The 15709-nt window shown below is 38.8% G+C and overlaps 1 protein-coding gene and 1 long non-coding RNA gene across 13 annotated transcripts in view; one reads left to right on the top strand and one right to left on the bottom strand.

Annotated features, from left to right (window-relative positions):
• The window catches only part of LOC127513925 (uncharacterized), a 757994-nt gene that overhangs the window by 137433 nt on the left and 604852 nt on the right, over window positions 1-15709 (bottom strand). The window lies entirely within an intron of this gene.
• The window catches only part of LOC127513888 (protein unc-80 homolog), a 65505-nt gene continuing 50488 nt past the window's right edge, over window positions 693-15709 (top strand). For 8 of the 12 annotated variants that reach the window (XM_051896049.1, XM_051896048.1, XM_051896051.1 and 5 more), the window contains exons 1-15: window positions 694-1869; window positions 2277-2325; window positions 3838-3994; window positions 4115-4413; window positions 5391-5514; window positions 5656-5720; window positions 5863-5996; window positions 7642-7909; window positions 9958-10092; window positions 10242-10458; window positions 10607-10738; window positions 11893-12161; window positions 12296-12616; window positions 12692-12823; window positions 13875-14022. In XM_051896049.1, the coding sequence (XP_051752009.1) occupies window positions 1778-1869; window positions 2277-2325; window positions 3838-3994; window positions 4115-4413; window positions 5391-5514; window positions 5656-5720; window positions 5863-5996; window positions 7642-7909; window positions 9958-10092; window positions 10242-10458; window positions 10607-10738; window positions 11893-12161; window positions 12296-12616; window positions 12692-12823; window positions 13875-14022 (2542 nt within the window). In that variant the 5' untranslated portion in view covers window positions 694-1777. Of the gene's footprint in view, window positions 1870-2276; window positions 2326-3837; window positions 3995-4114; window positions 4414-5390; window positions 5515-5655; window positions 5721-5862; window positions 5997-7641; window positions 7910-9957; window positions 10093-10241; window positions 10459-10606; window positions 10739-11892; window positions 12162-12295; window positions 12617-12691; window positions 12824-13874; window positions 14023-15709 lie in introns of all 12 variants that reach the window. The other 4 variants (XM_051896047.1, XM_051896045.1, XM_051896044.1 and 1 more) reach the window with 1 other exon arrangement.

Raw genomic sequence — 15709 nt, 5'->3', positions numbered from 1 at the left:
TTTGTCAACTACATCAGTATTTGTCAACTCCATTTGTATTTGTCAACACTGTCAGTATTTGTCAACACCGTCGGTATTTGTCAACACCATTGGTATTTGTCAACACCATCGGTATTTGTCAACTCCATCGGTATTTGTTAACACCATCAGTATTTGTCAGCTCTGTCAGTATTTGTCAACTACATCAGTATTTGTCAGCTCTATTTGTATTTGTCAACACTGTCAGTATTTGTCAACACCGTCGGTATTTGTCAACACCATCGGTATTTGTCAACTCCATCAGTATTTGTTAACACCATCTGTATTTGTCAGCTCTGTCAGTATTTGTCAACTCCATCAGTATTTTTCAACTCGTTCAGTATTTGTCAACACCATCAGTATTTGTCAACACCATCGGTATTTGTTAACACCATCTGTATTTGTCAACACCGTCAGTATTTGTCAGCTCTGTCAGTATTTGTCAACACCATCAGTATTTTTCAACTCATACAGTATTTGTCAACACCATCAGTATTTGTCAACACCATCGGTATTTGTCAACACCATCTGTATTTGTCAACTCGTTCAGTATTTGTCAACTCCGTTTGTTTTTGTCAACACCATCAGTATTTGTTAACACCTTCAGTATTTGTCAACTTGTCAGTATTTGTCATCATGGTCAGTATTTGTTAACACCGTCAGTATTTGTCAACTCCTTCAGTGTTTGTCAGTTTCTTCAGTATTTGTCAAAACTGTCAGTATTTGTCAACTCCGTCGGTATTTGTCATCTCTGTCAGTATTTGTCAACTCCTTCAGTGTTTGTCAATTCCTTCAGTATTTGTCAACACCGTCAATATTTGTCATCTCTGTCAGTATTTAACTCCGTCAGGTGAAGGTTTTTGTTCATTTTAAAAGAAATGTTTTATTCTTTTTTTCAATTCATTGTGTTAAAATATTAAAACATCGACTGAACTACATGATATCATGTCTAATTTTCCTAAGAACATTTGTAATATATGTTTAATATTAAAAAGGAAGGTAGAAAATTAAGGAATTTAGGAACTGGATTGTTCATAACCCTAACCCAAGAAAAAAAAAAAAAAAAAAAAAAAGAGAATTTATTTTTTTCACTTAGCTTCTTTACTGAACACCATTATTACATAATTGAAGACTTTACACTGTTGTTGGATAAATCAGAATAAAATATCATGCTTTTTAATGCGTCTGATGCAAATTAAGTTCCCAAGTGAATAAATAATGTATTATTAAATAATAAAAACTTCTAAAACATGTTTTGTCCCTTATCTCAAGAATCAGTGAGGTACTTAATGCCTAAATGGGAAAATATGATTTCTTGGAGGTTTGATGTGTGCCTAATAATGTGGGCTATTTAGAAAAGTAATTATATGTAGTTTAAAAATTCCAAGTCAAAATCCCAGGAATGACCCAACAATACTTCTTTTGGGGGAACTGCCATTTGGTTAATATGTAACTGTGTACATATAATATGCAGTATTAATTGTTACCCTCGCGAATCTCGCGTTTTTAAGACCCAGAGGGGGTCGATCGCTCCATCTCATTGATTACGTATTTCAAGCCGTCTCTTCAAACCGGTGGTCAGTGTCCCTTAATTGACAAGTGGATTCGGTGTTTCGGCGCTGCTCCGCGGGGTGGTGTCGACACGAGTCAACACCTGCAGCCATTTTACGATCCGAGGTAAAATATCACTGTGATATGCCGTGAATCAAATCCATCTGTGAGCGGAACGTCTGCACCCTTGAATCCAGCAGGTCAAAAAATGGTGAAAAGAAAGAGCTTGGATGACAGTGACCAGGAAAACTGCCGGGGGATCCCGTTTCCGATCCAAACCTTCCTATGGAGACAGACCAGGTCAGTGATTTCGTCGTGGCATAACAGGTGTTTTCCGCGAGTGATTAGTGTGTTTCTCCTGTCTGTGGATCCCGCAGAGCCCTGCTCATTCGTATTCATCTCTCATACCGGTCTGTGAATGGATTTCTGTTGCGCTGGTGTCTCGTGCGTCATCTTTTCATACACCGCCGCACCTTGTGTGTCTCATCATGAACCCCTGAACTAAATTTGCTAAATATTCAATCGAATATTTAACCTTCATCATGGAGCAATGCTGCTGTCAGTGCCTTACCCAGAGTTCGCCATAATTCAGTTTCAGTTCAAATCATGTTAGAGCACTGATTGTCCTGCCTCGATTATGGCTGTTATTTTATGCAGGTTTATTAGGCTACAGATATGTAACTAAATGAAAGATGTTTCTGTTTCAGCGCGTTTTTGCGGCCGAAGTTGGGGAAGCAGTATGAAGCGTCCTGTGTGGTGAGTGTAATAATCACGAGTGGACACTGTCACCTGTGAATAACCTCTGAAAACAAAAGCCTAAATCAGAGGTTCATGTACACGCTTAAGTTAAGTTTAATTTTAAACATAATAAACAGGCTAATTCACTGTAAATATGTCAATGTACTCAAAGGTAGGGTTAAAAACAACCCAAGTTGGGTTAAAAATGGACAAACCCAGCGATTGGGTTGTTTTAACCCAGCTGTTGGGTTAAATGTTTGCACAACCTGCGGGATAGTTTTATTTAACTCAACTATTGTTTAAAAATGCTGGGTTAAAAACAACTCAAGTTAGGTTAAAAATGGACAAACCCAGCTGTTGGGTTAAATGTTTGCCAAACTTGTGGATATTTTTATTTAACCCAACTAATGTTTACAAATTTTGGGTTAAAAACAACCCAAGTTGGGTTAAAAATGGACAAACCCAGCTGTTGGGTTAAATGTTTGCCAAACTTGTGGATATTTTTATTTAACCCAACTAATGTTTAAAAATTTTGGGTTAAAAACAACCCAAGTTGGGTTAAAAATGGACAAACCCAGCTGTTGGGTTAAATGTTTGCCAAACTTGTGGATATTTTTATTTAACCCAACTAATGTTTAAAAATTTTGGGTTAAAAACAACCCAAGTTGGGTTAAAAATGGACAAACCCAGCTGTTGGGTTAAATGTTTGCCAAACTTGTGGATATTTTTATTTAACCCAACTAATGTTTAAAAATTTTGGGTTAAAAACAACCCAAGTTGGGTTAAAAATGGACAAACCCTGCGATTGGGTTGTTTTAACCCAGATGTTGGGTTAAATGTTTGCCCAAACTGTTGGGTAGTTTTACTTACCTCAACTATTGCTAAAAAATGCTGGGTTAAAAAGAACCCAAGTTGGGTTAAAAATGGACAAACCCAGCGATTGGGTTAAATGTTTGCCCAACCTGCTGGACAGTGTTGGGTTCATTTTAAGCAAGCAATAAAGTATTTTTTAAGCAATAGTTGAGTTAAATAAAACTACCCAGCAGGTTGGGCAAACATTCAACCCAATTGCTGGGTTTGTCCATTTTCAACCCAGCTTGGGTTATTTTTAACCCAAAATTTGTAAACATTAGTTGGGTTAAATAAAAATATCCACAAGTTTGGCAAACATTTAACCCAACAGCTGGGTTTGTCCATTTTTAACCCAACTTGAGTTGTTTTTAATCCAGCATTTTTTAGAATGTATTGTTAACAAATTCCCAATTATTTATTTATTAAATAAGCATTTTATTCTGCTTTCTAAAGACTATGCAAGACTGGAAATCAGCATATTTTGTAATAAATAAATAATAATAATAATAATAATAATAATAATAATTATTATTATTATTATTATTGTACCAGATGACTGATAGTCAGGCTGGTTTATTCTCTTCTCTTCCTTGTGTACAAATAATACTGTAACAAGAATAAGTAATCATTTAAAAAGTGCTCTTGGGGATTATGTCTCACGCTGTTAATCCTGGCTAGTCGTTCGAGCGGGTGCTGGTGGAGAACAAACTCCACGGGCTCTCTCCAGCCCTCACTGAAGCCATCCAGAGCATCTCTCGCTGGGAGCTGGTTCAGGCTGCTCTGCCTCATGTTCTTCACTGCACTGCCATCCTTCTCTCCAACCGCAACAAGCTGGGTAGGAACACTTATCAAACTGCAGTTGCTAGATTATGTCCTCTGTGCCCTGTGTGTTTGGGTAAACTCACTTCTGTGGTTAATTTTATTGCTTAGCATGTCCACAATCTCTCTTCACCAGGACACCAGGATAAACTCGGGGTGGCTGAAACAAAACTCCTTCACACTCTACACTGGATGCTTCTGGAAGCGGCGCAGGAGTGTCACCAGGAGCCTGGCCTGGGACACGGCTGGTCCGGCGGCAGCAGCGGCAGCAGTAGTGCCTACCTCCAGCCCATGGGGAACCAGAGTCTCACAGACCGCAATGGCAGCAGCACCACTGAAGAGAATGAGTATGCCCGAGCCAAACTCTACCACAAAAACATGGCCACCGTGGAGCTCTTTGTGTTTCTCTTTGCTCCCCTCATTAACCGGATCAAGGTTGGAACCTTTACTGTTTATTTTGTTTATATTTTCGGCAGGGCTCAACGATAAGGATGATCTGCTGACTCATATGCCATTAGTGCCGCGTTGCCACTGTAAATTTTGCATTCATTGATCTTGTGCACTGTAAATTTTTCTGATTTGTCATTCGATAATGTTATCTAGATAAGGTTAACAAAAGTGTGTTTTGACCCAGAGGTTCGGTTGTTTTAACCCAGCGATTGGGCAGTTTTATTTAACCCAACTATAGTTTAAAAATGACTATATGTCTGGCTTAAAATGAACCCAAAATATGTTGGAAATTAAAAATCAGACACATAATTACTAGAGGCAAAAACTACCAAGCAGGTTGGGCCAACATTTAACCCAACCGCTGGGTTAAAACAGTCCAATCGTTGGGTTAAAACAATCCATTTGCTGGGTTAAAGCAATCCAATTGCCTGGTTAAAACAACCAATTCTCTGGGTTAAAACAACCCAACCGCTGGGTTAAAACAACCAATTCTCTGGGTTAAAACAACCCATTCGCTGGGTTTGTCCATTTTCAACCCAACTAGGGTTGTTTTTAACTCAGCATTTTTTAGAGTGTGTAATTTCCGGCTTATTTTTTAAATATATATTTTATTATTTTATTATTATTATTATTATTATTATTATATCATTATTAAATAATTGTAATTAAATAATAATAAAATAATCAAAATATTTTAGTGAGTGACAAAAGCAAACGTAACATTTACTGAAAAATATAAATATTTCTATCAAAAATAAAAATGGATCATTCTTTTGTGGCGGGGCTGATGAAAATTTGCAGGACAAAGCAAGTAAAGTCTTAAAATCCTCATTGTTGAGCCCCACTTTATCGGTTCAAAATTATATAATATTTTTTGGCTGTGCATGTTCAATTTTAATTTTGGCATTTTTTTATTTCATTAATAAATGTGTTAAAATTGTTGATAATTTTGCATTTGGCAGGAGTCGGACCTCACCTTTCGACTGGCTGGTGGACTTGTTATTTGGCAGCCGATGTGGGAGCACCGTCAACCTGATGTTCCTGCGTTTTCTGCCCTTGTCAAACCCATGCGCAACATTGTTACAGGTCAGATTTCTTTCACCTCTTTCCTCAACATCAGTATAATTTCTGATCGGTGTTACCAGTGTCATTGTTCTTTATGTGTGTTCTTTATCGTTCATATTTCAAATATCTGCTCTCTCTCTTTCTGTGATATATTCTCCACAGCAAAGAGGAATTCTCCAGTGAGTAACCAGTGTAGTCCTCATGATACCAGTAACCCATGCCCTGCAGTGAGTATTCAGACTGTGATTTGCAGCCGCACAGCCCCTTGTGGCTCATTCAGTCCTGGCGTATATTAATTTCCCCTCGCAGTGCATTAACATCATTGTTCTGCTCGGGTCATGTGATCTCCTCTTCTGCCTCGGCTTTCAGGTGGTGTGTGAATCAGCCCTGCCCGACTCCTCCTCCCCCTCAGTGACAGGACAGAGCTGTCGTCGTGGCAACTCTGTGGAGAAGGGAGGGTCTTCACAGCAGGCCTTTGAGAAAGGATTTTCACAACAGAAGAAGTGAGTGTTTGTACATACAGGTGGTGCATATAACAGGAGTATATCATTCAACGTTGAAAATTGAGTATTTATAGAAAAAAAAAGTCAATCAAATTTCTGGGTGGTTCATTTTACAATAAGGTAAATCAATTAGTTAATGCATTAGCTATTATGAATACTAATAAAAAAACACTTTTTTTTTAGCTAATGTTACTTTCTACATATACGAATACATTTTTAACATATCTAATTCTATAAATTAACATAATTGACTTTAGTATGAACGATCATGAATCACCAATGGAAAATAATACATTTATAAATTAAGATTAACCTTCACTCTGAAAAATGCTGGATTAAAAACAACCCAAGTTGGGTTGAAAATGGACAAACCCACAATTGGTTTGTTGTAACAACCAACGGTTGGGTTGTTTTAACACAGTGGTTGGGCTGTTTTAACCCAGCGAATGGGTGGTTTTTAACCCTGTGTTTGGGTTGTTTTAACCCTGCAGTTGGGCTGTTTTAACCCAGCGGTTGGGTTTTTTAGCCCTGCGTTTGGGTCGTTTTAACCCTGCAGTTGGGCTGTTTTAACCCAGCGGTTGGGTTTTTTAGCCCTGCGTTTGGGTCGTTTTAACCTAGTGGTTGGGTCATTTTAACCTAGAGAATGGGTTGTTTTAACCCAGCGAATGGGCTGTTTTAACTCGGCGCATAGGTTGTTTTAAACCAGCAGTTGGGCTGTTTTAACCCAGCGGCTGGGTTGTTTTAAACCAGCGATTGGGTTATTTTTAACCCTGTGTTTGGATTGTTTTAACCCAGCGGTTGGGCTGTTTTAACCCAGAGAATGGTTTTTTTTTAGCCTTGCGTTTGGGTCGTTTTAACCCAGAGAATGGGTTGTTTTAAAGCAGTGTTTGGGTTGTTTTAACCCAGCGGTTGGGTTAAATGTTTGCCCAATCTGCTGGGTAGTTTTATTTAACTCAACTATTGTTTAAAAATGACTGTATTGGTTGCTTAAAATGAGCCCAAAATATGTTGAAAATTAACATTTATTAATGTTTAATAAATGAACATGTATTAATACATTTAATAAATAATAATTAAACAATAATCATTTATTAAATTGCATATTAATAAATGTTCACCTTTTTGATTATTATTGTTTCCTCTAGTAATTATGTGTCTGATTTTTTTTTTTTAATTTCGGGTTCATTTTAAGCCAGACATATAGTCATTCTTAAACAATAGTTGGGTTAAATAAAACTACCCAGCACTTTGGGAAACATTTAACCCAACCGCTGGGTTAAAACAACCCAATCACTGGGTTTGTCCATTCTCAACCCCACTTGGGCTGTTTTTAACCCACAATTTTTTAGAGTGTGGATTAATAATAATGTAAAAAATGTTCTTCATTGTTAGTTCATGATTAACTAATGCAAAAAGTCCATTTTAATCTTTTAAAACTTGAACGATCTTAAAGCATTTTTTCTTCATGTTGTCTAGATAAACAGTGTCCAGTTCCAGTCAGACTCCCATCTGTCACACTGTTAGTCTGTGCATGTGATTGCAGTGCAGTTGCCAAGCAACGGTTCTCAGCAACCTCAGTCTGAACTTCCGTTCTTTCTGACCAGCATTTTCTGTAACAACCTCTCTGTCTTTCTTTCACCGAAAGTTTCTCAGTCCCAGGTGGCATCTCTGTATCTCAGCGAGCAAGGTATGCCACCTATTTCGACGTTGCAGTGCTGCGCTGCTTGATGCAGCCTCACTGGACAGAAGAAGGTGTGCACTGGGCCCTCATCTTCTACCTGCAGCGGCTGCGTCAGATACTGCAGGAGAAGCCTGAACGCCCCCCTGAGCCCCTGATACCCCCCTTACCACGGCCTCGCAGCAGCTCCATGGTGGCTGCGACCCCTTCTTTGGTCAATACTCACAAGACACAGGTAATTCAGCACACTAACAATTCTTAACATGTCAGTTAGCTGACTGTGAGACAGTTTCAGATGGTAATGGTGCATTTGTATTCTGACGGAGCCAGGGTGTGAAATACATGACATAATCATCAACTCATTTGAAATTGGGATGTTGGGAAGGTTACTTTGGAAATGTAATACAGTAAATGTAATGTAATATCATTTATCTGTTGGTTATCACTGTCAGTCGTCTCAATTTCATGAGTGATTCACAAAACCAAACGCTTGACCAATCTGCTGTTTCTTTTGCATCAAGAATGGTAAAACAAAAACTGTCACCTAACATTGGTTAACAGCAAATATTTACAATGTTGTTATCGTTACGTATCAATTAAAAATAAACACAGCCTAATACAAACAGACAATGAATAACAAATATCTTTTTCAAATCAATAAATGTACATTTAAAACGAACTATGTTGACTTGAGAAGGCTAAAATTCGAGCCTAAAACTCTTAAAGCACAGTTGCGGCATGTTTTGTAGTGCTGCCCACTAGGCTATTGTTTCACCGCTGTAAAAACTCCCATGCAAGGACTACTTTTCTCACTAGTGAGGTACTAACTTCTGACTCACTACTGACTTTTCTCACTAGCGAGGTAATAATGCCGCTGTTCTTGAAGCAGATAAACTTACAGTTTCACTGTTAGTAGAAACACTGCTGCCAAACACTGTTGAGAGATGCACAGACTCAGGTAAGGCCCTGTCCCAAATGGCACCCTAAACACTCACGGCCTTCCTACGAGTCCGCACTTTCGTGACATAACATGACTTTGACTGTCGGGAAGAAGTCTGCCGTGGAGCTCGCACCAGTGCGGGCTCAGCAAAAGTGCACCCTTCTGAAGCCTAAAATTAACAAATGGGACACCCTACGGTCCTTACCTTACTCACCTTAACGGACACGTGCACGCGGCAGCCATTGTAAGTCCACAAGACCGAAAGTGCATAGAAGTGTGCCATTTGGGACAGGGCCTAATTCATACACGCTTCATACATCTCTCTTTCTCATCTCTCTTTCTCTCTCCCTAACTGCATTAATAACTGCATTATTGTGCTATCAATGGCTGAAGCCTCTGTTTCTAGCTCTAAAATGACATTTTGGGATTAGCAACAGAGGCTTGGGATGAGATGCGTAAGAAATTAGTCCTACACACAAGAGCATTTTAGGGACAAAACTGAGGTGCCCTTTAGCAAGGCACTGAACACCCAATCGCTCCCCGGACGTCGCAGCAAAATGGCAGCCCACTTCTCCGGGTGTGTGTTCATGGTGTGTTTGTGTTTAATGCTGTGTGCGCACTTGGAAATGCAGAGCACAAATTCCGAGTATGGGACACCAGAGGCGATGCGATAAAATTCCAGCGACAAACAATTTGTCTGTCCACACCAGTCGCGACGCCACTACGCGATGCGACAAAATCAATCAAAAACCACAGCCAATCAGAACAGCGTGTGGGCGGGCTCTCGCGGCAAGTGCGCGGCACCAGAGATAAATCTTAACGGCACTCGCAAGGAAGTGGATAAGTAATCAAATTCACAAATACTACACCATTTAAACAATATTAAAAATACATACTGCGTTACTTAAACAATCTTTGACACAGACTACACTTGTTTGCCCACAGTTTGAATGTTCTTGTTTAATTTTAAGATCTGAGGTAAATTATCCATTGATTGTTGCTTTTAGTACGGCTACAAAGCCGGGAGCACTAAATGATGTTCAAAGTCACATTACACGCTTTTAACATTAAATAAAGCACATAAACAGTTCATAAGATTATCGTTGCCATACTTTGTGTTGTTGTTCTAGCCGCGATGTCGCAGATTAATAGAAACCGTTTCTAAAATAGAATCATCGCGTGTCGCCGGATAGTTAGGACAAAAACTCTGATTAACATGGTAATGATACCTTTTATCATCGCTTCTGGTTAGGACACGGTGTCACTTTCACATTCATAATTTGGTCACGGACATTAATGGAAACGACATTAATGCTTGTCGTTCCTAATCCTATTTTTCTAAGGATATGACTCTGAAATGTAATGAGGAGAGCAGGTCATTGAGCTCTGAGACCTTCTCCAAGGTGTCCATTACAAACCTCAGGAGACCAGCAGTCCCTGACCTTTCAGTTGAGATGGGCATGAACATATTCAAAAAGGTTTGTAAATTATTTTATTTTTTGCATAGTTTAAGAGAGTAAACCACTATATATTTATCTTAGATTAAGCAAAACCCCTTTTAAAATGTTAATGTAACATCCTAATTTTCTAGGAGGGATACCTTTGTTTGAAACCACTTGTTTTTCAGTTTAAGAATCGTAGAGAGGATCGGGAGAGAAAAGGTTCTATCCCATTCCACCATACTGGGAAAAAACGGCAGCGGCGGATGGGTGTACCTTTCCTGATGCATGAGGATCACCTGGACGTCTCACCCACACGCAGCACCTTCTCATTCGGCAGCTTCTCTGGACTGGGAGATGACCGTCGCACACTGGACCGTGGGGGTTGGCCTTCCACCATCATGGGTATGTAGTGTCCTATGAAATCCATTTTATTTTTTCCCAAATTCTTTTTTTAATTAAAAAGCATACCTAAAAATTTGAATTCATAAAACTTGAACATTTTAATAATTTTAGTATTGTCATATTGCGGCTGTGTGTTGTTGCGTTGCAGGGAAGTTAACACGTCGTGGAAGCTCCGATACTACCGGAGATGTGGACAGTCTTGGAGCGAAACATTTTCACTCCCACCACAACCTGCCTGAACACTCTAACAGTCACAGTGACAATACCATCAAAGAGGGTGGTAAGTGAATAAGCACTATCACACTATTAGTTCTAAATATTTCATAAAATTCATTTATAAAGATTTATAAAGTACAAGAGAAGATTTTTTTTTAAATTGGGACCACAAGGTGGCGCTAGGGGATCCATGGAACATGTCAGAGAAAAGGTTTTTGTGTGAAAAGCGCTATACAAATAAATAATTATTTTGAATTAAAATTAATATTATACAGATAATATATTAATCATTGCTTTTAGCTTTAGAATAATGACAACATAAATGGCAAATATTTAATTTTTAACATCGCACTATTAATGAGTCTTAAAAAATATATATCAAATTTTGAGAGTTTGCGGAATCAAAAAATTTGAAACATCTGCAAAGTTACGACGCTCAAAGTTCAATGCAAAGGGAGATATTTTCTTTTACAGAAATCGCTTTTTACGGACTACAACAAATGGCTGGTAGGAACTACAATGAGCTTCTTCCCGGGTTGGTGACATCACAAACCCAAAAATTCACATAAACCCCGCCCCCGAGAACATGCAACAAAGGGGGCAGGGCCATGTTGGGCTGCTTTAGAGAAGAGGAAGAGTTGTTGTAGTAGAGTGTTGTTGACATGCCGTCATTTTACGCCGGACTGCTTCACAAACGAGGGTCAATTCAACACAAAAGATGAACATGACGACACATGCTAGTGGATGAGTTGAATCAACTCCACAGCAACTACATAAATTTATCCACTAACCATTCAGAAACGTCCAGTTTCATTCTAAAAGTTGTAACTTCTTCCTGAGTCTCTCCATCAGTGTCCGACTCCGGTTTGAACAATGTAAGGCTGAACACCGTTACTGACAATCCTCATTTTGGCTGCGTGAGATTCTCCAGCTTTGTTGTTGTTGAGCGACCGAAGCGCGAGCTGTTAAAGCTCCGCCCTCTTCTGGAAAGTGGGCCGGGAGCAGCGGCTCATTTGCATTTAAAGGGACACACACAAAAACGGCGTGTTTTTGCTCACACCCAAATAGGGGCAAATTTGACAAGCTATAATAAATGATCTGTGGGGTATTTTGAGCTGAAACTTCAGACACATTCTGAGAGACTTATATTACATCTTGTGAAAAGGGGCATTATAGGTCCCCTTTAATATGGACTGATAGTCTTCTTTTCTTTCTCAGTTCGTTCCCAGATCTCCACCATCACCATGGCTACATTTAACACAACCGTGGCTTCCTTTAATGTGGGCTACACAGATTTCTTCACGGAGCACATAAAGAAACTGTGTAACCCCATTCCCATCCCTGAGATGCCATGTGAGCCGTTGGCCTGCTCCAACCTTCCCCGAAGTCTGACAGACTCCTGCATCAACTACACGTCCCTGGAGGACCGAGACACCATTGAGGGCACTAACAATTTCATTCTGAAGAACGGCATGCTGGACCTCATGGTAAGGGGCGGAGCCTCGAGCAGAGAGGCTTGGCTTACTGTCACGAATTATAAGTCTAAAATGAGAATTTTTAAAGAGAAATGTCGGAGGTTCATATTATCCCTTTCTTGTTTACCACTTGTTGTTTTTTCAAGGCTGTCCTGCGGGCCCTGTACGCCGTACTCACCCATGACATCAGCTCTCGGATTTGCGACGTGGCGCTCAACCTCATTGACTGCCTTCTGCAGCTGGGCGTGGTTCCCAACATGATTAAGAAATCCTCCAAACCTGAGGACAAAGAGGCGGAGTGTCCTAAGGAGGGAGCCGGTCAGAGTGTGGGTGGAGCGCAGGGGGAGGCGGCTGGAGGCACGGGAGCAGCGCCTAATGGAGGTGGTGGAGGGGATGGAGGAGGAGGAGGGGGTGGAGAGAGTCGTGGAGGAAGCAGAGATGATATAAAGAACAACAAGGACAACAAGGTAAGCCAGCTAATATATCTGGTGTAAAGGAATATCTGTCACATGCAAGATTTGCATTTCTTAAATCATCAACAGGATGAAGACACTTTACTCAGCACACACAGGTTGGCTCTCACCATGCTTATTAAGATCGTGAAATCGCTCGGCTGCGCGTACGGCTGTGGTGAAGGCCATCGCGGGCTCTCTGGAGACCGCCTTCGGATGCAGGTCAGTATATCTGTACATTTAAAATCTCATTTTACAGTGCAGATTAACCTTTATTTTTCAAGAGGTTTAAAGGGTTAGTTCACCCAAAAATGAAATTTCTGTCATTAATTACTCTCCCTCGTGTCCTTCCACACCCATAAGACCTTCGTTCATCTTCAGAACACAAATTAAGATATTTTTGATAAAATCTGATAGCTTTCTGATCTCCCTATACACTGCAACACAATTACCACTTTCAAGGCCCAGAAAGGTAGTAAAGACATCGTTAAAACAGTCATGTGACTGCAGTGGTTCAACCTTAATGTTATGAAGAGACGAGAATACTTTTTGTGCTCAAAAACAAAACAAAAATAACAACTTTATTCAACAATATCTACTAATGTTTACGTCCAGCGCTTTCAAGTTCTACATCAGAATGCCAGCTCATTATTGGCCGGCTCCTGCGTCAACGTCACACGCATGTGTCATGGTCATGTGAACAGCACTGGCCAATACTGAGCCAGCGTTCTGACGTAGAACCTGGAAGCGCTGAATGTAAAAAACATAGGAGAATTGACACAGAAGAGAAGAAATTGTTGAATAAAGTTATTTTTGTTTTGTTTTTGCGCACAAAAAGTATTTTCATCGCTTCATAACATTAAGGTTGAACCACTGTAGTCACATGGACTGTTTTAACGATGTCTTTAGTACTTTTCTGGGCCTTGAAAGTGATTATGATGTTGCTGTCTATAGGGAGATCAGAAAGCTCTCGGATTTTATCAAAAATATCTTAATTTTTAACGAAGGTCTTGCAGGTGTGGAACGACATGAGGGTGAGTAAGTAATGACAGAAATTTCATTTTTGGGTGAACTAACCCTTTAAACACTGTCCTGTCACACAGCAATATGTTCATTTACTGTCAGACTCATATGGTCAGATGATACAGATTTCATGTAGTATACAGTATGTTACATTTGTTCGTAGCAATTATTAGACATGATTAATTAACTGTAACACTTTCTCCAGCAAAGGTGAATGACCAGATGCTCTGTCCTATTTTTTTTTTTTTAGGCTCAGAACTGTTTGACTACTCTGTACAAGCTGGATAAAGTGCAGTTCCGGCAGACTATGAAAGAATACGTTAACAAGGATTCGCTCAACAACATTGTGGATTTCCTGCACGCCCTACTTGGCTTCTGCATGGAGCCAATCACTGACAGTAAGAGGGCAGAGCTGCACATGCCCAGGCTTATGTTTGATCCCTTTTATCTGAAATCTCCAGATATACAGCATGGGCCCCATTTTCATGCATCAGACATAGAGATGTATTTGTCTTTTCCTGAAGGAAAAGATTATTTACAGTTTGACTATTGAACTGTGTAGTCAACTTTTATTTAAAACTCTTAATGCAGTAAAATTATTAATTTTACAAGGAAATAAAAAAAGAACATACATTACCTGTCAAAAGTTTGGAATAATTTCATATATTTTTTTAAATAATTAATTATATTCATAATTATATTAATATAAAATATTAATAATTAATTAATTATGCTCACAAAGGTTGTTTTTGTTGTTGATGTTGTTGTTTAAAAAATACAGCAAAATAGTAATGTGAAATATTATTACAATTTAAAATAACTGTTTTCTATTTAAAATTTTTAAAATAAAAAAAATTAAATATATAAAAAAAAATATTAAAATAGAAATTTATTTAATAATATATCACAATATTACTGTATTTACTGTGTTTCTAAACAAACAAATGTAGCCTTGGTGAGCAGAAGAGACTTCTTTTAAAGAAACTTTTGACCGGTAGTGTATAACTACACAAAATTTTTATTGTAGTTTTTGTAATTTTGTAAAAATTCAGCTCTCTGACATACTTGATTCTAATTGGTCACTGAGCTGTGAAATTTTTTTTTTTCGTATAATAACCGCTTAACTGTATATTTGACTGTTGTCCATGGCAAGATACCGGTGCTACATTCATTTCTCTTGTATAACTTCATCGTCTGTTTTCGTACCAACGCCGCTTAGAATAGCTCATTGGTGCCATCTTGCGACTCAAAACTTGAATTTTAGGTATGAATATTAATATATATATATATATATATATATATATATATATATATATATATATATATATATATATATATATATATATGGTGAGGATAAAACCTTTGATAGATGACTAGAAGGAAGAAAAAGCAAGAAAATGAAACCATTGCTTGGAAGAACAACAAACCGGTAAGAGACGTAAAGAGCTGGATGAGAGAGAACTTAAAGAGGACCTATTATGCAAAAATCACTTTTACATGGTGTTTGAACATAAATGTGTGTACACAACCACCCTATAATGATAAAAATCCACCCACGCCTATTTTTTTAAAATCTCCATAAATCATAAACAGTGTCTCAGAACAAGCTGTTTGCACAGATTCTAGCAAAGTGACATCACAAATGCTTAGGCCCCGCCCACAACTGCTGACGGACTCTGCCCTATTAGCATAGACTCCGCCCTCAGTGAGCTGTACTCAGTCCGCCATGTTTATCTCCTCGCCAGCAGTATTCAACTAAGAAATGTATTCTTATTAGAGCTACTAAAGTTATTCAGTCAAGAGCAGTGAGTGATTTTCTGTTTTTCTTTTGTTGTTTGGTTCATATTAACTGCAGATACAGCAGTAGGAACCGCTGCTGTCACTTTAATACACAGATCTAATGTACACATGTGATTTCTTTGCTTGCTGTTTACGTTCACAGACATAACCGACTGTGAACTTTGTGTTTTTGACACAACCTTGTGTGTATTTGACAGTTTGAGCGCAATAACACTTGAAAGAGAACTTAGTTTGATACTCACACGACGTGCCGTCTGACATCCAGCTTTCTGTGCACAGAAAGTT

The sequence above is a fragment of the Ctenopharyngodon idella genome, chromosome 6 (genome assembly GCF_019924925.1).
Source record: "Ctenopharyngodon idella isolate HZGC_01 chromosome 6, HZGC01, whole genome shotgun sequence".
Lineage (NCBI taxonomy): Eukaryota > Metazoa > Chordata > Actinopteri > Cypriniformes > Xenocyprididae > Ctenopharyngodon > Ctenopharyngodon idella.
The sequence above is the reverse complement of the archived record's forward strand: the minus strand, read 5'-3'. Positions and strand labels throughout refer to the sequence as shown.